At 41.2% G+C, this 24,159-nt stretch overlaps 1 protein-coding gene across 1 annotated transcript in view; it reads right to left on the minus strand.

The window, feature by feature from the left end:
* ANTXRL (ANTXR like) overlaps positions 1–24,159 on the minus strand; it is a 63,297-nt gene that overhangs the window by 27,110 nt on the left and 12,028 nt on the right. The window contains exons 2-15 of the mRNA XM_065638915.1: positions 23,917–23,988; positions 23,705–23,776; positions 21,580–21,661; positions 21,443–21,476; positions 19,324–19,403; positions 19,144–19,212; positions 18,863–18,943; positions 18,700–18,760; positions 11,843–11,941; positions 9,484–9,553; positions 8,278–8,356; positions 3,996–4,091; positions 3,432–3,470; positions 90–188 (exon numbers count right to left, since the gene is read on the minus strand). Coding sequence (XP_065494987.1) covers positions 90–188; positions 3,432–3,470; positions 3,996–4,091; positions 8,278–8,356; positions 9,484–9,553; positions 11,843–11,941; positions 18,700–18,760; positions 18,863–18,943; positions 19,144–19,212; positions 19,324–19,403; positions 21,443–21,476; positions 21,580–21,661; positions 23,705–23,776; positions 23,917–23,988 — 1,033 coding nt within the window. The remainder of the gene's footprint in view (positions 1–89; positions 189–3,431; positions 3,471–3,995; positions 4,092–8,277; positions 8,357–9,483; positions 9,554–11,842; positions 11,942–18,699; positions 18,761–18,862; positions 18,944–19,143; positions 19,213–19,323; positions 19,404–21,442; positions 21,477–21,579; positions 21,662–23,704; positions 23,777–23,916; positions 23,989–24,159) is intronic.

Raw genomic sequence — 24,159 nt, forward strand, 5'->3', positions numbered from 1 at the left:
TAGTTTTCTAAAAATCACATAAAACCATATTGCTACAATTTATATTTAAATGTGCTGATTTTTATAATACTAAAGAACAAGCCAAATACCTCCATCCTCTTAATTCCACCAACACCTCGACCTCCATAATAAGATGCATCCACGGTTGGCCACTTTTTCTTTGGCAATCCATCTTCATCATCTGATTCCTATGGGAAAGACAGGGAGATATTACTACTGTTCTCACATAAACAGCATAAACTATGGAAAAAGAAGTGAACATCCTATGGTCTAATCCTGGCTTTGTGTGTTATACTTACTTGCTGACAAAAAACCCAAAAATCTCTTGTCTCCACAGCTGCAATTTTAACTAGGGAAGCCAAAGAGGATTGCCTGTTCCTCTCTCTAGGCAGCTTTTATTTAGTCAAATATGCATTGAGCTTCAAAATCACAACTGACTTGTAAGGAAAGGCAAATTGGAGATGAATTGTACATTATACTGGCTTGCCACTATGCTATGCAGAAAATGTAGCAGTCAGCCCAAAGAAATCATTTATTAATTGCACTTTTAGAACTCGATGTCACCTAACAGGGGGAAAAAAAAAAACCACTACCACTGTGAGTTTTTTAACATGTGCATCAGACCTCTTTCTTATGGCAGCTGCAACCGTTTATTCTACACTGCTTGATTCTTTGTAGAGTCTGGCTCAAGCTGTACAGTTTGGAACCAAGACTCAGACTGGAGCATCTCCAAATTGTCAGGAAGCTCAGATCCAGAGTTTTTGACCTGCAATTACAAAGACTGCAGATTATTTTTCTGGAACGTGGGAGAGTCTGAATCAGGGGTTTACTTCAGGTTTGTTGTTCTGTTCTTGCTTAACTAAAAGCTGGCAAAGGTTTCTGGTTTGACAACCCTGGGAACATATCTCCAGCTCTATCATCTTGAGCTGATAGAAGTCACTGGGATTTCTCAGTCTCCCTATCATTATACTGAGTTGAGGCAGCTGAAAGTCACACCATGACACTCTCCAAGTACATATATAACTGCAGAAAGGGCACAACAAGCCTCCTACAATACCACCTTCATTCCTCACACTCTTTATTAAGGACAAATAAATACACACCTTATGCTGATATGCAAGTGTGTGTGCTGCTTTCAGACTGGCCAGGCACAGTGCTCTCTGCTAATTTTCATCAGTACAAGTATGTTTATAGAAACACTGCTTGGACTTCTTTTTTTCAGTAAAAATTAAGAAAGAGAAAACCAAATACTAGAAAAGGACACAAATCATTGTCAGATTACTAGGTGACATTTTCTCAAGATTGCCCTACATGTTTCTATTGGAATGTAAAAGGAATTGAAAGTCCAAAAGCCAACAATAACTTTTAAAAAAAACATGCCTTAGTTTTTGTTTGTTTATATTTAACTCTTAGCTTATGCCTTGGAGAAAGGTATTTCCATCAGTTATTCAGTGACATCTGATCTCAGCTATGGTTCATAGGTCTGTTCCTCCAATGAATTCTTTAGTGTGGCTAGGCAAGACTCGAGCTGACATTTCCATTAACTAGTAGGGGGTTTGGGTGGGTTTTTTTTTGTTTGGGGTTTCGTTGTTGTTGGGTTTTTTTGTTGTTGTTTTTTGTTTGTGGGCTCTTTTTGTTTGTTTTGGTTTTTTTGGTTGAGGTATTTTGTTGTTGTTTTGTTTTTATCCTAAGTCAGGCAAATAAATATACAAGGAAGTGATTGTGGTTTGCCATTGGGTTCTGTTGTCTTGGTTTGTTGGGGTTTTGTTTGATTTTTTTATTGATCATTGTTTTGTTTAGTTGGTTTTTAAGAGTATAACAAATACACAAATTTTATCCCACTTCATGCCATATCTAAACCAGTACTCAGTGAACTACATCAGCAGTATTAATTCCTTTCTGTTTGATTTCATTGTGAACTTGAGTCCTATATAAAATATCCTGCCTCTTCCAGGCAAAGTAACACAGATTAAGTGCTGATGTCTAACAACTCTTATTGCTGGCAAGCCTGACAATATGAGGACACAGTTAATAGTGGTGGCTGATACTTTTTCATCTGATGGAGGATTTATACCAAACATCCCCTACATGGAACACATAACAAAGCAACATCAACAGCTACCACATACATTTTGAAAAGTAATGGAAATCTAATGCTTGCAGTTTAGAACAAGTTTTAGATAATTATATTCAGTTTAATAGGAGCAATACCAGACTGTATCTGTTAAAGGGCAGGTCATCATACCTTGGGAGGCTAGTGATAAGTATAATGAAACATCAATCCATATTGGATAAAGACAAGGCCAAGTAACAGGATGGATAACATCTGTTCTGCGCTATTCTTGGAGGCTCATGTCAGCTCTCAGTCTCTACTTGCATTTAAAATCTCTGCTGATCAGAGTAATCACAAAGCATCTGGGAACTCTGTTGCAGGGGTGTGATTCTCTCTGAAACTCCTTTCAAACAGAGCATGGCTGTAATTGCATGCTTCATGAGAACACTAATCACCCTAAAACTAGTATGATTTTTGGTGTGTATCTCAAAGTTAAGTTGTCACAGTGTTGCTGCCCAGGATCAGGCTCACATACACAGTAATGGTGGCCTCTGACAACCTCAAAACAGCAGCTGTGGTTGCCTCCTTACATTCATGCCAAGTTACATTAAGTTAGCAGCAAACTGTAATCTTCCCTTGTGGGTTAGGCAGGTATTTTTTCCATCATTTAACTGTCTATGCCTAGGAAAGAAATAAAGGCAGGCATGAGTTTTCTCTGGAGGTACTTTTATTTATTACTATTATTTCCATGAAATTAGTACGGTGAAACTAAGCTGAGGTCAGAGTCAGAGTCAGAGTGTCACTGTCCCAAAAAGAACTAAACACAACTCTGCCTCAAACAGCTTACAACCTAAATGAAGAAAGGCTCAGTGTCTTTCCAAAGGTCACTCTGCAGCAGAACCACAGCCAGGGCAGGCTCTTGCCTCCCAAGAACGTGGCCTTTGCTGTCCTTTTTTCCAGCTGCCAGACTTTGCTCCTTACTGCCAGTCTGGGCTATGGTCCTGCTGAGAGTGACAGCAGCTTTACTGAAGGAGGCACAGCTTTCAGCACAGCTTGAGAAGCAAAGATTTGCTTACATACCTGTTTGATGTGCAGCACAAAGAACAAAATAGCACAGGAACTGTTGGGTCTGTGTACTACTGAGTTATGTAACAGTTTTCTCCATGGATGGAAATAATCTTGCTGCATGTATATGAAGAGGCTAGAAGGCAGAAATAACCATCCTGACCCAAGAGACTTCCTCTCACAGCCTTCAAGGTGTCATTAAGACACCTACAGGGATGACATTCCTGGGCAGTATTCTACAGTGTACTACAGGGCAGGGCAATACACTACAGTGGCTGCAGACAGTGCAAGAGCTCAAAAATAGCATACTTACAGGCTCTGGAGGTGGTGGTGGTGGTGGCTCCTTGATTACCTGGAATATGTAAATAATGGGAGAAGCCTGAGATAATGCTGGGGTTCATCCATCTCAATGCTATGTTCTCTCTGCTTTCTTGTTTATATCACAGGTGGGTTGCCCTGCTTTATTCCCCACATTCAATCCTCTCATTAGCCCCGCTGCTTTTCAGCAGGCATAAAATAAATGCAGATGAGAAGCTAAATCCAGCACATTGAACTATCTGATTAGTCAAGAGGTACCCTATTAAGTAACTCATAATACAGCTCTGTATTCTGATAGTTCTGCCTTTAAAATGTCATATAATTGTCAAACTAGTGCAAAAAAATCATTCAGAATCTGCAGCTCCTCTGAATTGAATTAAAAAAAAGGAACCTAACTCTTGTATCTAAAAAGGACCATAACAACTTACACACATATTAGTAAACCAGTTCCATTACACTTTTCTGCAGCAGGTTTCATATCTTGTTCTCCAACAGTTTAACTCTGTGCTTTTTCAGGGAAGAATTAAACCAAATCAAAAGAACAAAAGCCTGCACTTACCACCGTGCAACACAAGGGCCAGAACCACCACAGAAGAGCCAGAGCCAGCAGCAGAAAGAGAATCAGGAGAGCAATAAAAAGGACGGTCCCAGTCAGCTGTAAACAAGATGATTATTTCTGAGTTATCTGCACATGTCAAACAAGGCAGGAGACCTGAAGTTACACATTTAGACTGGGCAAAATGAGCCAGATTTCCCTTACTATGAGGTCTCAGGCAGATTGTGCAGTCTGTTGCTATTGTCATTAGAATCACATCAGTATTTGAAATCATGATTCAGGGAAGCATGTCCTGTTTGTGGTACATATATATATAATTTATACATAAATTTATGCTATGTTATAGCCCACTAGATTCAAGGGTGTTAAACTTGTATACAAACCATTGCCAAATTTGTGCTGACAAGTCTCTAAATACTGCCAGAGGGACATTGCAAACTACATGACCACAGAGCTCTCAGGTGTGCAGAGCAACCTTTCATCACTAGAGATGCAGAATATGCAAATGCTGATATTCAAAGAATGGGATATTGGAGCTAAGAGCTTACGTATAGCTCTTCACATGTCAACATCACAGAACAGAGCACAACTTACCCATTCAGCCTCACCAGCTCCCAAACCTGCCTATGTTGCCTCAAACTATCCACACAAGCCCAGCCTGAGTGATTATGCAAACTAGTTCTTAATTCTGCTGGTTCTTGGTATGCTTCCTATGGCTGGTTTCATTACTTTTAATGAGATGCTGTAATCAGGATCTTAAACATTTCTGATTCTTATATATATTCCATGTATATGGACTCTGGGGCTGGATATATGAGTCTCTACATACAAAATCAAAGTTAAATTTTCTTTAAAATTAGTAGAATCCAAAAACTTTCACATGTTAACATTTGAAATTAGCTTTTGGGAGCAGCCAGGCAATGAAAAGAGAATCACAGCTCTGATTTTTCTGGGTAAACCTTAATGGATTCTTTGCACTTGGAGCATTTCATGTCAGCGTGTTAAAAAGAGATGTTAACTCTGTGTATTGCCCTCATGACTACAGGAAAGCAGGTCTTCATATGCTGTTTGGTCCCGCAGAACACACAGAGCGCATGGCTTTTTGGAAATTAAACATTTATCCCAGATGAGCAGTGGCATGCTGGGAGAAACTGTTCCTTGGACTGTACAGAGCTCTGGGATTAGTTTAAGATTAGCTCTGGTGCTCCAGCCATTTCTTTTGTACTGGGAAAAGAAACCTCTTCAATGGTACATTTTCTGAGTTTGAGAGGAGATTCAATTCACCAGCAAGAGGGGTGCCAGAGAAAAGGCAAAACTTGGCAGCAAACTAGAGGAGAGCCTGGGACCAGGAAGAAGTAAAAAGAGCTTCAAGAAAGGTCTGTGAATCAGGCTGAGGGAATGGGACCTGGATACAGAGGAAGCTGCAAGAGATTTTCAAAGGAGGACAGGTGGGAAGAAAAACAGAAAGAAGGCAAATTCCAAAGATTTATGGAGGATTCATCTTACTAAATGAAACTTCTTGTTGAATTCCCTTGACACCAGAAACTGATGCTTACTCCCATCTTACAACAGGAGTTGCCTTCACTGTTCCAAGTGGGCTTGTTTTCCCTTCAAACAGTGAAAGGTTTGAGGGTAGAAAAGACAGTATCAGCTGATAAAAGCTTAGCAAAGCCTGGGTAAGACACCGAGTAGCACCTAGTTCCTTCTCAGGCCAAATCCTAGAGCTGTCAAGACTGACATGTTCAAGATGGGACTAACACCACCACAGCTCTTACTCCATACTTTTAGGCAGGTAGTCCAGTAATCTATATCTGTGTCACAGCATCACCATCCCTCCACTTCTCTGTGGATTCTTGTTATAGACACAGACTGACCTGTCTTGGGGTACACTATTTAGCTCACCCCATTCATTTGGTCAGGGAGCAGCTGAAAGCCCAGGCGAAGTGCTGCAACCTGTGCCAGGCTCCCTGCTCAAAGGAGTCCTGTTAGATGACACACTACTCAGCTGCAGTTCAGTGCTGCAGCCCCCTTTATCTGGCCCTCCCATAGCCCCATGTAGCACCAACACATCTGGAAAGCAAATATTTGAGAGGCCTGAATTCCCAATGAAGTCATTTTGCTGAGAAAAGGGTGAGTAAAAGTCAAGTATAACTTTAAGAGGTATTACTGCACTCCTTAAAACCAAATCCAAGCACAGGAGCAATGCAGTGCGTGAGTCCCAGACACACATACCACTGCTACTGTTACTCCAAACACACATTACCTCCTTGTTTTGTAGCCTTTGTTCCCAGGCATCGCTTTTCCCATACTAAGTGCTCATATAAATTGCAGAGACATTTGCCAGCAGCAGCTCGAGACCTGCTGGCAGCAAGAAGCTAAAAAGAGTCCTCTTTTAATGATTAAATATACAAAGCATCATAGTGAAGCTGGACTTTGAAAAGGAAATAGCAGACTCTATGCAGCTGAACAGAAGTAAGCACAGGGATCACACTGAGGCTTTAGGAGTAAAGTGAAGATACTTACTGTACAGAAAAGACAGAAGGGCCAGCTGGGGAGGACAGCTGAGCAGGCCAGCTGACTGCCACCCACACAAAAGGAAACAGGAGAGGAAAAGAAATGGAGGGAGTCTCTAAAATGAGAAGAGTGAAATGCAGGAGATTAGGACAAAGTTGGAAACTGAGCTGCCAACTTCCCAGTTTACGAGATGTGACCAGAGACAGACTTTTTGTAATCAGCTGAGAACCAGGCTTCCTGCCTCCTTCACATTCAGTCTGCAAGAGACTGGTCAAAAATTGTCAGATTGACAGGACTGGAGATTGGATTCCTCTCTTTATCCTAAGGCTACCAAGAAGAAAGCTTCCTCTGCCCATGCTCTGGCGTGTGGGAACACCAGCTAGGGCTAAGACTTCAGTCTTCATCAGAAATAAGTTACATGTGAGTAACTAAATGCATCAGTTAACACTTGTGTTTCACTGCAGACTCAAAAAGTTTTATTGTACTAGAGGTAGAAGAGGGGAAAAAAAATGTGAAAATATCAGTTCTCAGTATAGAAAAATGTGGGGGAAAGTTTTGGAAAAATAAAAATAATCAGGTTAAGCAGCAAATACATCTCTGCTAAATTGAGTCCCCATACTCTATGCTGTTCCAGCAATCTCGTATGAGATCTCCCAACTTCATTGCCGAAAACATCAGAAAATGAGATTTGCAAGTTCTAGTCACTGCATTTATCTGCATTCCTGCCCTTCTGTTCTACAGCTGTCAAAAAGGTCAACAATGATTAAAAACCAGTATGACAGCATTTGGCATAGGCTATAAAAGTCCTTTTGATGCTAATAACAATAAAGCTCTACTTTGATACAAGTTGCTTGCTATCAGCTACTTTAGTAACACGGTTTACTCCACAAACACAAGACAACACCCTTAGCTGCTATACTTGCTAGCACCAGCTCTGAGCACTGCTTATTTTTACTCTAAGGCAAGGAAGACAACTGTTTATCTCATAGTCAGATTCTTCATTTTGATTGTTTGATTCCAAAATCAGATTTTGATACAGGATTACTTCTAGCTGTTGGTCTCTGACACTCTACCTGGCCTTTTTGACCAGAAGATGCTCATATCACAGCCATCACTGTCCTGCAGCAACACATTCTCCCTGGGCTGGTTTGAGTAGCAGCCTTTTATCAAGAAGCTCATCCCAGGATCTGAGGCTGGTTTCTTTTTCTAGTCATCCCCCACAACACCAAGAGAAACACAACTAGCCCCTGTCACTAAAACTGTAAAAACGCCTTAGCAAATCCTGAACTAGTAAAGGCAAATTGTGGTGGTCTAAGAACAAACATTGTAAGCTCCAACCAAAAAATAATAATGTAAATTTAGAGGATCTTCTATGCTGTGGGCCTTCCAGATCCAAGTCCCAGCAGCTGCTCCTTTCATCCTGAACACCATAAGAGATCTCAAAGTTCAACAGCGTGTTGATTCCTGATGCTCCTTCCCTCATTTCTCAGATTCCCTTCTAGTCAGGCCCCAGCTCTGAGGATCAATCTTTCCTCAGACAGGAATGGAAGGGTGCCTTTTGTTGTAATTTTTTATGCAGTGAATCTATCATGATGTATCCATCATCAACTAGCCCTGGTTATTTTTCAAAGAACTGCTGGGATCCAGTCAGCAACTGTAATGCAGAAGCTGTAGATAGCTCATGCTCACTCAGGGAGGCTTTGCCTGAAGAACCACTGTCTCCTACCACGATCTCATGGTTTCTCTGTCAAGCCCCATTGCAATTACTTACACACTGTGTGCTGGTGATGCTGACAGAGCTGGAGATGAACGTTAGCCCGTTGTTCATGCTGACTTGTAGGAAAACCACCCTAAAGCACAAAACAGATACACTTATTTTTAGTGTCATTTTTAAACCCATTGTTACCTTTATTCTGGTTGTGTTTTAGCCACTGGCTCATGAACACACATGGATAGCATGTCCTGCTGAGTCAAGGCATTTTCATGGCTTCAGGTGCCCACCTGTATTTGGCTCACTGCTTGCCCAGGAGCTACGCTTTTTATGCTGGCTTAATTGAGTTGGGGCATATGCTCTTTATTAAAAAACCTCCATCCCACCCAAGGCAAAGGGCACTAGGACTGCTAGTCATAACAAAGTCTCAGACATTTGCCATACTACCCTAGATAGCACAAGAAACTTTAAGACTTTTATTTAAAACCCCTTCTGCAGCTTAAAGAGCCAGAACTTGTTTTCTTTTACATCCAAGCAGATCAAGAATACCTGCACTAAGGTCAAGGGTAAAAACACTGAAACGACAATAAAATTAAAGAAGAATCCGGCTGTAGTCATTCTCCAGTATCAGAGACAGGGTTTGATGAAAGGAGAGAGAAGAAGAAAAAAAAAATGTGACAAACCCCAAACAACTTTCCCTCACCCATGAATAAAGAAGGAGAAGGAGGCATTCTCCCTCACCCACATACAGTATTTAAGCACCCACAACATCACTCAGAGGGAAGGTAGAGCCTTGTGCCATATCTCCCAGGAGTCTGCAGGATTAAAACAGCTGAAAAACACCAATACTAGACAGAGTAGGGCAAAACACAGGAAGAAAATCTACAACAGCACCAAAAGAATTCAAATAAGCAGCTCTTTTCAATCAAAATGAAAAGTTTGCCTGGAATTCAATTACCTTTTGGTCTGAAAAAAAGGATATAGGAACAGAGGAGAAATCACTGTTCTATGATTATGATGCGGGGCCATGGTCCAACAAGGCCTTTGGTTAATCAGTGCTGGATACCCAGCATTGATTAGAGCTGTGCTGCTTCATACTAGGAGAGGATTTGGCACAAAGGGGATACTGTAATCCTGCCACACACACACACTGCACGAATTTATCAGCTTGGCACTTTGGGCAAAATTCTGAGCCATTGCCTCAGTAATGACATCCTCATCCAGAAGTCTCCTCTCTCTTGTCACACGCTGGAAAACAATACTTACTGTCCAGCATCTTCTATCACTGGGGCAGGACACAGTAAGTAAGTATCATGAACAAAGGTCGGCTTTTCATCTGAAAAGAAATTAATATAACTGTCAGGGCTGAAAAAATAAATCGTCCCAAGCAGGCCACCCCCTGGAGAGCCACAGACAAATTCAGTATATGGGCAAGTACCAATATTCCCCAACGATACTGATCATAAAACCCAGTACTAGATGACCATTCTCGTAGATGCCAATACAATGTTATCAGGCTAGAGATACCACAGCTAAGAAATGGAAATATATCTCTGTTCCCAATAGCAATGATCAGGCATTTGGAAGCCAGCTTTGAGCAATATTCACCTTGTCTATCTGAAAAGTGCATGCAAATTCTACTCATGTTGAATACTCTGACAGGCTACTCAAGGAGTCCAAAGTACAGGGTTCATTTTTTGCCTACCCACTTCCAAACACACACACAAAGGAGAAGCCAAGGCTGCACTGTTTAAGCCCAGAGAAAAGGAAGGATAGAGTTGGGATGGAGTTGAAGTGGACAGACACCGGAGAAAAACAAGCAAACAAACCATGGTTATTCATATACAGGAGACATGCAGAGAGGGGCCATGACTGATGCTACCAAGAGGACCTGTCCTGCACTAGCTGATGCTTCTCCTCTCCCCAGCCTCCCCTCTGTGGCAGCCTCATCCACAAATAGACCATGTTTATGGTGGTTTGGTGCAGGCAGAATCAAAAGCAAGGCCATGGGTGTTTTCCCACCTCTTTGCACTCCACTGCTCCAAGAGTCAGCAGTGCTAATCATGGTGCTTTCAAAAGTCACATCCAGAAAGCCAAGTCCCGTGAACACAGAGAAGAGGCCCAGCAGTAATCCTGCAACACCACTCCACTAACTGTGTAAGCTGAGGCAGAACACCAGACAAGTCACTGTTGTGACCGCAGCTTAGCTCTGAATGGCCAGCAAAGCAGCTACCTTGCTAGCCCAGAGCAAGACTGCTCCACAAGATGCAACTCAACTAAATAAGGGTTGAATAAGGTAAAAACTACCACCTTATTTATACTTAAGAGGCTTGATTGTTCTTTCTACCTTGGGGAAAAAAAAAAATTAACTCAAGCAGCAACAGATATAAGATTTGTTCCTTCATGCTTCACTCACTCCAAGTGCACCCGAAGACAAAACTCATTTCCCTGTTTTGGCAGAGACGAGGCCATGGAAGTCACAGTGGTATGTTTTAAGGCCAGCCTGAGAGCAAAAAGCCAGCCAGCATATATCAGTGTCTCATCACATCTGTTGCAGACCTAATCCAAGGAAAAACACAATGTGGAGGAGATGGGGAATTAGGGTAGCTTTCCTCCTGGATACTTCCAGGCCTGGCTTAGCACTCACTGTGTGAAGTCCAGTCAAGGTGCTAGTGGATTAGGGACAAGGAAGAAAAAGCAGAAAGTCTGTCTACCTGGTAAAGCACAAGAAATGAATCTCTGGCAAAGGGCATCTGTAAGTGGAATGAGTGTGAGACCACCTGAGTTTACTTAATACAGTCTCTACATAGACAACTAGGATAGGAAATGAAGGAGTGATTCATGTACTCCTTCTTGTAAGTGAATTCACTGCTAGGGAAGGCACCAGTCTGACCACGACAGGATGTGAAAGCCTCTACTGTGCTCAGCCAACAAGGGTAGCATATACAGAAAAGCAGCACAACTCCCCTCCCCATGCCGTGCTTCACCCTGCCAGACATACACAACTTCTCAGGAATAAGAGAGGACTGCTGAGAAACTGGACACTCAATTTTTTTTGGCCATTCAGTCCTCTGCCTGGCTGCTGAGACAGCAAACAAAAGACCCTGTTTAGCACAGCAGTGACAGCGAGTTTCCACGTTACATGCTTGATGCAATGAGACAAGCTACTGGCATCAGAGAGGAATGGAGCAAGCCTGGGAAGGCTCTGCTTTATGGTGTCTCCTGACCTGGTGAATAAAGAATCTGAAGACATCACCAGTCGATCAAGATAGCATTATTTCTTTTTACTGGTGATGAACAAGGGAATAGGGAGCAATTTTATTTCTCCCTCTTAAAACCCGATACCCAGTTCTCACTGACTGTACATGCATCACCCATGTGCATCATTACAATGACTGAAATTCATTGTGCAGCAGCATGCCCCATATAAGCATTCACAAGACAACACCCACAGGTCAAAAAATTGAATAAGGATTAATTTCAAGCTTCTATCAGGTGTAGATTCTTATCAAGCTCCCCCCACATCTACTGCAAGGACTCCCCTTGACATGGATAAGAGCTGGACTGTGTCCCATGAGGTGACACAGGCACAGGGGCCCTGGAATCCACCAGCCTGCAAACTTACTGATAGTAAGGCTGTCATTGAGCTTGAAGCTGCAGAGCACCTGGTCGATATTTCTGGCATGATAAAAGCCGTTGCCTCTTACCACAACTTGAAAGGATTCTGTAAGTAAAAATACAGAAGAGTTATGAAAGGTAACTCAAATACAGCATTTCTGTCCAGAGCGATGTTGAGGACAACGTGAAAATGGCTGTTTTCTGCCCTGTGCCCGAAACTAAACATTCACACTGATACTCTCACTATACACCAGCAATGGCCAAGAGTGTTATAGTGGCATTAGTGCTTCACAGTCTTCTCTTTGACTCAATTTTGCTCTCACAAGGATACCACAGAGCCCCAGTGCCTTAATTAAAGGTGTCAGAGTAATACTGTAAGTCTGACTTTGCTGATATCATACCATGGCTCCTCCGCAGCTTTTGGGACAGACACTTTTGCTAACAATAAACACCAGTCCTCCCTCCTGTCTCCATGGTAGATGGCCCTCAGCTTTCAGCAGCAGCTCTGTTCAGGCAGATACTGACTAACAGGACTCCTCTTTTAACTCCCCTGTGAACTGGAGAGGAAGCTCTGCATCTGGTATGAGCCCTGGAAAAACACAATCCTTCTGCCCACACAAGAACTGAGCCTGTGCACAGCCCCACTAGCATCTGCTGCACATGGGAGTAACTAAGGACCCAGGCACTGCCACTTCCTTTGTGCTCTTCTTCCACACCCCTGCCCCAGCAGCAGAAACCATCAGTAGCAGAAGAAGAACCCTGCCACATGAGACACACTGTCTGCTGGCCAGAGCAACTGCTCCTAAACCTGCCCTCCAGCTGCTCTCACAGCTTCTGTTGCAACAGTCCTGATAGGGAGGGCACCTGTGATTTTTGTCATTATCATGATAAGCAACAGATTTGTTCATTCAAGCAGGAGCAGCATCACTTTTTTTCAGCAAAGTTTTCAATAGTCTTTTTACTGATAGAGCAGTTTTGCATTTGAATAAAGCAAATCTAGCAAGGGTGCTCTCAGAAGTGAGATCACAACTGCACATGCCCTCCACTGTTGACACCACTGACCATGTTGCAGAGCACTGAGTTTTCTCACACATCTGAAATACAACCCTCTGATTGTTGCCAGGGAGATCAGTAAGGTGATCTGCCCAGCTGAGCATCTGCTGGGAACAGAAGCGTGGAGGAGAAGAAAAGGGATAGAGACAAGTAATGGTAACACCAGCTGAGTTTATCTGTCAAGAAAACACCTGGAGCCACTGTACCCAGTACAGAGAGAGGAAAGGTAATTTGAGGAAGAAGGTATTAAGAAATCTGGCTTTGGTTTCTCAGTTTTGCCACAGCAAGCTTTTAAAATTATTTCTTAGTAGCCTATACATGTAATACTTCTCAGAGCTGTAGCAACAGCACAACACACCTGTTTGCTCCTCCTTCCCATTTACCGTGCACAGGTGGAGCCCAACACTGAGCCACCATCTCCTTCCTCTTGGCACCAGCCCAAATTGCCAAGTTTGGCACAAGATACACTAGGAGGAGAGTTGGCAAAGGAAATTTCCCTCTAGGACAGAAAATACATCATAGCTGCTACACTGACCACAGAGATAACATGTTCAATGCAGGCAGGTGGAGACACATGTTACAAATTTCTTCTGTCCCAAATGTATTTTTGAAACTTCATTTGACATCACATGCAAGAAGCCAGATGGCAGCCAAGACCCACGGCACGCAACAAGGGAAAGCACAGAAGTTGCACTTTCACACATAAGTATCACTTTAGCTAAATCCTCCATAGAGCTCACTTATAATATGCCAGCCTCTGAGCAGCATTTGAGACCAGCCCAACACTGGTCGGATACCAGCACAACACAGGACCAGTTAATCTTCTGGCTACACATAGAAAAATAAGAATAAACTACACAGAAGTTCTCCACTAGCAGCAAATAAAACCGTGAACAAGTCCACATGCATTATCATTTATACTTTGACAAACATACTAAAAATGAGAGGAAAACAATGTCGATAGTATTGAAGGGAGCAGTACCTGATTTTTAGTGATACGAGATCTGACTTTTGATAACATTTCATACAATGCACGGCCGTGTTATTTGCATGCTTTGAAGGAAGAACTTGTTATTGGATAACACTACATGAGGCACAAAGGTGGCCAAAATACGTATTCAGCTTGGTGTGCCTGCTCTTCAGTATCAAGTCACTGCAAGGCAAGCTAGCATGAGGATGTGGAGTGCTTTAACTTTCCCATACAAACACTTTGTTCTTGCCAAAAACACATTCTCACTACACTGAGGTCTTATGCAACTTTGGGTGAATTGGACAAGGGCATGGACAAGTTACAGTCTGGTTTTCCTCACATTAACTTTCTCATAGAGCAGTGCTCTGAACTGACACAGGCTGCAAGAAACAAGAATTAGAGAAGATATTTTGAGAGGAGGAAAAAGAAATTATCTACTTGAGTGCATACTAAAGTGAAACACATACTTTGACACTTTGCTGAAGAAAGATGATCAAATTTCAGACTTCACTGGACACATCAAAAGCCCAACACACAAAGCCAACATTACAATTTGACCTCTTTTTTTTTTTTAAGGGAAGGGTTTTACCCTCCTGGTTCCTACTGGGGATGGAGAGCACTTTAAACAAACAAAAATTGACTGTAGGGCAGATTCAGCTGCTTCTTATTCCAGTAAGTACTGGAATTACTCTAAGCCTGGTTCATGCTTTGAGCCATTCCACTTCTAACCCAGATGATATGCTGAGAGTTATTCTTGATGAGTATTCCCTTTTGGTTTTTGCCAGCAGAGCTGAGAGCCATGGCCAGCATCTGAGGGCAACCAGGCTTTTGTCCACCTGCCAGAACTGCTTGCCTGGGACCAGGCATTAGCCCAGACTTGCTTATAGCCAGCCCAGTCCAGCGACTTGAACAGCCAGATAAGATGACAATTTTTTTTCCCTCTCAGTTTTATATTATTAAAAGAAGCTTGCTGAAACAAAACTGCACTTAGGGTTTTTTGTTTTCCTCCCTTCTCCTGAACTAATGGTCTTCGAAGGCAGCAGCCACAAAGGCTTAGCTGACAGCTATTTCAGTGGCTTTAAAAAGATACAGCAAGTAAGAGACTTTCAACACGAAACAAAGGTAAAAGCTACATATGGAAGTTTAGTCTTGTCGAGACAGTTTACCTCTCCTGCCCTTCTTTTCGCAGTCACTGCCACTCTGCACAGTCAGTTGTGAACAACCTGTCCACCAACACGAGATGACAATATAGTTTCAATACCAGACTTGCATAGGAATATGAACAGCTGGTACTGGATTTGGTTGTTGCTGTTAAGAAGTCTGCCCCTTTGGGTGCTCCAGAGCATAAATGTGTTCTGGATGATGGTCTGTTGAAATGGCTAATTCCATTTAATTTTGCACCCTGGCTCTGGCTGCGTCCTTTTCTTCCTTAGTTACTGTCAGATCATAGATTGTAGCTTTTGACAAGACAGCGAAGGGAAAAAGGTCAGCACTGAAATAACCGGGCAGCGCTGGCAGCGAGATGGTAGGTTGAAGCTGGTGTGCGCTGGCTGCCCTGTCGGCTTCGCTTCTGTGGTTCTGATGAGAAGCTGACGGCTTGCATCCACACCTGGTAGTTGATGTGGCCAGTAGGATGCCACATCCAACAAAACCTTTCAATCACATCTGTGTACCGTAAGCATAATCAAAGCAATGATGCTGTCAAATAGAATATGAGGCACCTTCAATTCTGCACTGATAGCCTGTTTACAGGCTGCGTGTCTTAGTCGCTTTAAATCAGAGGGAGCAGGAAGGACCCAACTACACTGCTCCGCATTGGGGATGATGAATTTGCAGGGTCAAAAAGCATTAAGTGTCAGACAGCTGTCACAACGTGACAAAATTATTTGTAAAGGGACTTGCCAGATAGCTTCGTCACAGAGAGCTAGAGTCCCAACTGGAATTGTCACCACACAGGAGTAGTTTCATCAGCATTTTACTAAACCTCTGGCAAGTCAAAAATGAAGCCAAGATCACCAGTAATCACCAACACAGTAGTAATTATGAGCTGCAAGATCAGCTACAGGGAGTGGGTCAGACTCTGCTCTAAGCCTTGAGCACAACTGACTTCCACTGAGCAACACAAAGCCCTCATGATCTCATATCAGATTCTAAAAATGAGTGATAATGCTAAATAAAAGCCAAACATTATTACCTCCTCACTCAGATAAGTTTCATACAAAAAGCACAGACATAGCCACATTTCAAGGCTGTAAACAAGCAAACTCCATTTGATGGAAAATGTGATAAAATATTGCACTCTTTCAAAAGGCCTATTTTTCAAAATTTTGAATTTTTTTTTTTTTTTAATTCCTAGCTTAGAAAAAAGGGGAAAGAATATTGCATTTCTAGAAAGTGTTGTGTTTAATTTTCAGCCAGTTCTAAATGTAGGTGTATATATATTTTTATGTAGGATTCGATGGCTATATATCTTACCTATATATCATCAGTAAACCATTCTAGTAATCATCTAAATTTAAAATGCATTTAAATTCTGAGATGACTTCACAGGCGTCAGCTTTTTTTGCATTAAGATCCAAATAAAGTACATTTACAAATAAATCACCTTACATATAGAGTAGAACTATGACTGTCCAGTGAAATGGATTCAGGATCTGGATTCACACTAACATGAAAAGAAGTCATTCAATCCCAGGAGATTCCCTCCAGGGGACAGTGGTGCACATAGCTTTAAAGACAAACCTCTGGCTATGTTGAAGTAAATAGGATAATAGAGGATAAAGCCAAGCACAAGCATAAGTATTTGTAGCTTCACACTGTAAAACATCTTGCAGGAACTCATTTCAGATAAGGCTTACAGGACTAGACTCATAAAGCTATTACAGGTCCGATTCTTTGTGCTAAAGAGCATTTAACTCACAAGAACAGTATGTACCACTCAGAGCACCACTCAGAGCTGCAGTTTTGGCTTCCTCCTGTTTTCAAGCTCCCTGCTGCTAAAAGCAAAGCTTCAAGCAGGTGAAATCCAAGTCTTCATGCCCTGGTGATTTGGCACCACACTTTGCCATGTGCCAGCCCTTGCTAGCTTTGTCAACGAGGACAGACCAAACCTCAGAATTTAAGTGAAACAAGTGCCTGTATATTGCTGAATCAGCAGCAGTACACAGAAGCTGGCTCTTTCTTATTTATATTAGTCCGATTTGAAAGCCACAAAGACACTGATAAACTTTTACAGATGCAAATAATGCAATGGAGTTTGTTGTTGTGGGGTTTTTTTGGTTTTGTTTTAAGGAGGGCAAACTATTTTGAATTGTATATTTCTAATAACATTTGTGATAAACTAGTTACCTAGACAGCTTGGCAAAAAGTGAAGTGGTTTAATCTCATTAATCAGGAATCAAACAGATTCCTTTTGAAAGAGACAATTTTACTTTTTGTTGAAATATATCAATTTTGTCAAATACTTTAGAAAAATATTTTCAAATTTCCATTTGAAAAAGTGGTTTCAAATTCAACTTTCCAATATTCTCAACATTGTTCCAAACAATTACAAGAACACTACTGAAATCCCTCCTATTGGAACACTCACATTTTCATGTTGCTAAATGCAATTTTGGTTGAACAGGAAAGCTTGCAATAAGCTGTTGCACACACACACACAGCCTGGTGTACAATAAGCAAGCACAAAAAAGAAAGGAAAGAATTTATTACAATGAAATAAAAAAAGCTTTGAAATGTCAAATCTTTGAAGTTGATAAAGAGACAATTTAAAAGATATTTTCAAGAGCAAAATCATTCCTTTCTTAATTTCTTCACAGATAAGATTTTATCACAGAAGTCTAAGCCACAATTATAAATTTAGGAATAATTCAAAAGACACAATGATATTTCATTTTAAATTGAAAAACTCAGGACAAAAATCATATTCTGATTGACATGTGGAAATGAAGAGTGAACTGTCTTCTTTTTGATATTTATTAGATTTTTTCCTGGGTTTCCTATTTTTATCTGTTTTCAAGGTCAGCTTTCACGCATCATTGCTATTTTATTTTTATGTGCTCATTTTTACAGTGTATAAGGAAAGGAACACAAGACAGTAAACATCAGGTCTAAATAACCATGCTCTAAACTGTACCTTCCAGCAAACTTCTGGTGTCACTCTTACTTTGCTGAAATACCCTCTTAAGTAGACAAAAACACAGCTAGGGAATTGCTAATGTAAACCAGAAAAAAATCCAAGTTAAATATACTAGACATGAAAGGCATGAAATTATCAACAGCTTCTCTGAGGATCCCTTCATGTTTACCATATACGCTAACAGTGCTTTCATTGTAAATAAGTAAAATATTATTACTTCAGAAAACACATCAGGTACCTCAGCCTCTGCAGTTAATTACATCTGGTTCAATAAACCTGAGATTTCTGTGAATGTTTTGCAAAATCTTGTTCTAACTTCTGACAAGTCCTAGCAGATCCCAGGAATGCAGTATTTCCAGAAATTTGTGAGACGTCACCTCTAGACCCCAAAGCACCTCTGGCAGTCTGGCTTTACATCACTTCTGTCTCCTCCTTCCCTCAGATATTTTGAAAAGCAGTATCCTCGGTTCCCCAAGTGCTACTTCAGCCGACTCTCCATGCTGGCATTCAGCTGCAGCACCTACATGTTCATTGGCACAATTTTTTTCCTCAAGTAAGAAGGAACACACAGGGCTTTAGCCGTGGCCTGAGGGGATGCTCTAACACATCCACAGGCTTCAGCTCCAATACCACATTCAGTATTTACTGACATTTCATCTTTGTTATTCATGTGCCTTATCACATATTTCTTGTGGAAACTTACCTCCTGCACAAACACTCGATGGTTCAGCCGCTAGGATCTCAATGCAAGATTTCTTGAGAATCTAAAAGATTTAGATAATGACATTTTCAGTAAATGCTTTTATCTATGCTTTATTAATGCAGGAAAGGGTGCCCTTTTCTGGGTTTCAGAATACCCAACTTACTGAATCAATGGTTCCTCTCAGGGCATAAAAGCCTCCCGTAACTGGAAAAACATGATCAATGCTGTCAGCAATTGTTGACAGCTGCAAAGAAAGACAATCATAAATCATGAGGAAAACAAAATTACAGTGAACAAAACTGGGCCCTTTCATACTTGCTAAAAGACATCATACTGACATGAAATGATTTATGCCTCAAGTAATTAAATAAATGCTTTCATCTGATGCTGCTACTTGTGCACTAGTATAACAGAAAAACAAAAAAAAAAGAAAGCAAAAGTTACCTGAGTTTCGTTGAAATCTTTCACTCCAACACAATAAACAATAGCTCCAAAGCTTCTGGCTCTGTTGGCCTGAAAAAAAAAAATTACCATTAAGTGCAAAGCCATATAATCAGTGGAGCCAACAATAAATGCCTACAGGTTTGACATAAGCTAGTTTGAGTAAATGCGAAGGTGACTTACTTCTTGTTCTGCATAATAAAACTGGACATCTTGCAATTCTCCATCCGTCAGAGCAATAATCACACTAGCCGTCCGAACGCCTGCATGGAGGATAGTTAACAGATTGCGTACGTATGACAAGATTCAGCAATGAAAGAAATTCTGAAGCAGGGCATTCCTTTTTGCTGACAAATAAATACAAAACTGTAAGGCCAGACTCTAAGCACTGTATGGACTTTATTGGAGATATACCAGCTGAAGGTCAGATGCATAATAGCACACAATAAGGCAAAACCTGTGCACCTTCATATCAAACACAACACTGAAGGGGAAGAACTGCTCAAACCAGTTCCATGCAGAAACTTCTCTGTTCTGAGTAAATTATAGCACCCACCAAGATTACATCTAGACCCTTTGTGTGGAGAAATGGCAAAATAGATCTGCAGAGAGGTAGAGGTTCCTCTCTTCTCTTGAGAAGTATGTCTCTCCACAAACCTTGCCCAGAGATTGTGGTAGGAGATGTCTCTGCAGAAGGAACTTTCCTGCCATCCCACCTTCCCCTTCACAGACTTTCAAAGAACAACTCCACTGAACGCGGCACAAATTGTGCTTCTATAGGGGATTTCCTACACTTCTCGAGCAACAGGAGCTGTCAGTGAGGTTCACAGGAATTCTGAGCATGTGAAAACCTTAAGATCGGGTCCATTGGAAAAAAATCATGGCTTGTGGTAAGACATTTCACATCCCACCTAAACTTAAGTGAAAAGGTTGCATAGACTTTGGACAGCTATATATGTAACTCAGTGTAGAATACAATGTTACCTAGGAAAATGCAACATGTTAACAAAATTACACCAACTTAATATCCAAACTAGGGTTCAATCAATCATTCTGCTCTAATAGTTCTTAAACAAAGTAACTAACATAACTTGTTACTTTCATGGAAGTATTTGTTATTTTTTCAAAATAATCTGTTACAATTTCAAGTGTCTTTCCCCATACTGTCTGGAATGAAAGACTGATTGGTTCTGACAGGTTTCTTATGCCATGCAGTCCTTCCCATGTCATGTCACACACAGACATAAATCTTAAAAAAAATTGACCTGCAACTTGGGGGAAAAAAAATAGCTTGCATTCCTGTGGTGTTGGTGTTTTGTTTTGGTTTTTTTTCTGCCCAGCATGCTTGAAAATAACTGAAAAATTAGAGATCTTATTTTGTTTTCTTTTGAACACTTGTTTCTTCCTTGGTATTTTAGCTTATGGATCCAGATCCCATCTCTTCCTTTTTCCTTCCTAATCAGCTTACAGAACAGTTGATTAGTTCTTAGCTATATGTTATGAAGAGTTAAAATACTTCTCAGTTGAACTCTTCAGGCCTCTTGATTTCACAGGCAGAAATGTCCAAGAAGCCACAGAGCATTGCTGCTGAAGACTCTACACTCACAGCCTATTTTATTAAAAAGGCACTGACCCATTTTTCCATCTTCCAAAGAAACCATCAGCCCACAAATGGTAACAATCTCAGACCAGGGTACAAACCAGACAAGAAGCATTCAGTCTAACTGATTAGGCCTTTTGGCACGGGAGAAAAACAAACAAACAAAACAAATACCACCACCACACAAACCAACCAACCAACACCACCACACTCCAACAAAACAAGAAATGCAGATATATTTGCCGCTTGAAATTTAGTCAAAATTTACATTTTAGGAACAGAGATCTCCGATCATCCACACCAATGCAAAAATCTCAGCTGATTCTATTCATACCTACAATAATGAAAACAAGGACTTAGGCACACTAGGCAGACAGGGCTGAGTGCATCAGGACAGAATGCTGCAGGAAAATCTGGGTATTCCTGTCCCCTGGGTGCAGCATGAGCAGCTCTGGTTGTAATGCTTTGGTCTGTACTCTGCACTGGGTCAGGTCTGTGATCATAATGGTCTCCTCTGGTCTTAATAAACCATGAATCATGCATTTGAAAGTAGAGTCATAGTCAAAATGGAATGTAGTGATTGTGTAACACCAATTACTTCTCCAACACTTCTCTCAGCGGGTTTACTACAGGTCATACAAAAAATCATCATCCCTGTCTTTTCAATGCAGATATATAACATGAGTCATATACAACGCTTACCTCCATAGGTTTCATGGTAAATCTGCTCATTTGCCTGCAATGAAGTGTAGAACATTGTTAGCTCTTAAGTTCAGCAGCAGCAATCAAAGCAAAGTTTATACACATAAATCAAAGAAAGGAGATACTGTGATGTATACCCTTTTAAATCCTTCATGCATGAATGTGTCTCCTCCAGGCACTTCATACTGAAGAATGTCGAGCCCTCGTCTTATGGCTTCCCTTTGGATAAGAAAAAAAAATACAGAAGAAAAAAATTTTATTTAAAGTTCTGTTGAGACATTACTGTACCACAGTTAGACTATGCGCCCTGTAACTACACTGTACAGAGTGCATACATATTAACTAAAACACTGGTAAATCCTAGATTTTTCAAAACCCACAATTTTTCAACCAAACACACATGGGATCACAAAACTGGACATATAATGCAATGTTAAGGCTAACACATTTTAAGGGTGCAATTCTGTCTCTGCTCCCTCATTCTGGTACACTGTCAGCCTAGCTAAGACTGAAGAAAGCAAATGCCAGATATTAAACTCTGACAAACTGCAGACAGAATGAAAATTTAAAAGTTTATGACCCTGTCATGAAAATGTGACAAATAAAACCCTCCATATTCAATTATCAGGACAGTTGGGATTAGGACTTTTCCATTATAAAGACAGAGGCCAAAAGATAAGAGAACAGGATGAGAATGATGAGAATTTCTATCCTAGACCATGGACTGATCAAACTTCCTGGAGTACAGACTGCTCCCTTGTAAGACCTGGAGTTTCATACCATGGCCCCTGTTGCATCGCTTCTTGCTCCACAAACACATACCTGGTAACCAAGAGGATCAAACACAGAAAGACCCTGATCCTTCACAGAGTTTTTATATATTGATGGAACACTAATAATGCAACTCACAAACCAAATACTCAATAGACAACATGTAGGAAGTCAAAACATCAGTCCCAGATGCTATGGGGCACCCTTTTACTAAAAAGATAGTGCAAGCCTCTCTAAGCTCTATTGTGCAACTGGGCATTTTAGGTGGCACAACCCCAGTTACAGAAGAAACAGGAGTCTATGCGAGACAAAGGTAAAATTAGGAGCTGGGATTGGAGATGTCCGTTAGGCAAAAAGCACATTTTTACTCTTTCAAAATATAAGATGAGCAGAAAAGACACATATGATGATCCACACAGAACAGGAGTTTAGGAGAGGGAACAACCTAATATCATGTTCAACATATTGCCACAGGGTTCCTGTCTACTTTCCAACTTGCAAAGGGCAAATCCACCTGGGAGAAGTAAGCAAGTTTGAACTCTGTCACCAAGCTACAAGATGGAGATCTGAGCCAAAACTCAGTGGAGCTAGGAGAAGTGCAAGACCACTGGCAGAGTTTCTGGCTTTGAGTGAGGCCTTGGAGTACAAAACGGAGTGGTGGTAGGGCAGAGGGAGTTGTTCTTTAAAGGCTGCTTTAGAGTCCCCTTTATTTATAGGGTGCACTGTACTACTGAGGCCCTCTCATACAGATAAAAGCAGTAGCAAAAGCAAGGGTTTAAGCTGAAATGAAAGAAAACACTTAGAAGCACCTCCATGATAGGGATTTCTGTGTGTGAGGCAAATGAAACCAAGTATTTGTGATGGTTTTTGGGGGTTGGTTTGTTTTTTTAAAAAAGAGAATTTGTTTGTGAAAGTGGTTACAAGAATTTTGCTCCAGCCTCAGACTCTTTTTCTTAAGACACCTGTCTTAAGTGTGCAAAGCACCTCTGGCATGTGTGCCGCCTGAAGTTAGCCCAGGAGAGGAGTGTGATAGCCTGGCGAGGCAGTGCTCCAGCACTGGGTACAGTTGGTTGCTGGTATAAAGTTCAGGACCTTGAGCCATTTCAAAGGGCACTGTGGGACTTCCATACAGTCTTCTACTCGTCAGCTCAGGGTCTGAGGTCTCTTACACAAAAATATCCCTTATTTGGGTAGTTTGGGATAGTGAGTATGTGCACGAATCCTCAACTGGAAATGCAACTTCTCCCCAAAAGAGTGTGATAAAGAACAGACAGCCCAGTGCTGCCTTTCTCTAATAAGGCTGAAAAGAAAATATTAATGGAAGACCCAAAGGCCTTCCGAGTCCTCTTACAGTTGGAAATGGTGGAAAAAATTTCAGATGGTGCCCGAGTTGGACCAAGACAGAGCTCCGAATTCTGGTCTTGGTGCCACTCACTGCTTGAAAGGACGGAAGAAAGGTATTTCTGAATGAAAACTGTAGGGAGTACTTGCCTGTTTTCTGTTAATTTCATGACTGTAGTGCCTCGTGAAGAAAAAACGATGAAAGACATCCGCAACATTGGACTGAAACAAAAGAACAAGTCAGATCCATGACACACACACACACACATTATTCGGCAGATTTTCTTTTGTTGAGAAGCACTGAATGAAAATATAAATTATATATATATAGAGCAAATTCAAATATCTTAAGAAAACTTTACCTTATAAACTTCTCAGCTAGGCTTTCCACAAAAGAGTAAATCTCATTCCAATGATTTCTGACACTTCCAGACCTGTGTACAAAACATAATCCATTACATTAATCTTATTTCACAGTGAAATTCCTTGTTCCATTCTGAATTTTAAGCATGGGCTACACAAAAGGTAGTGAGGGGCACAAATTACACAGAGGTCTGTGGAGATCAGGCAACTAACTTTATTGAGGCTTCTGCAGCAGTTGTGTT

Source organism: Caloenas nicobarica, chromosome 7 (assembly GCF_036013445.1).
Source record: "Caloenas nicobarica isolate bCalNic1 chromosome 7, bCalNic1.hap1, whole genome shotgun sequence".
NCBI lineage: Eukaryota > Metazoa > Chordata > Aves > Columbiformes > Columbidae > Caloenas > Caloenas nicobarica.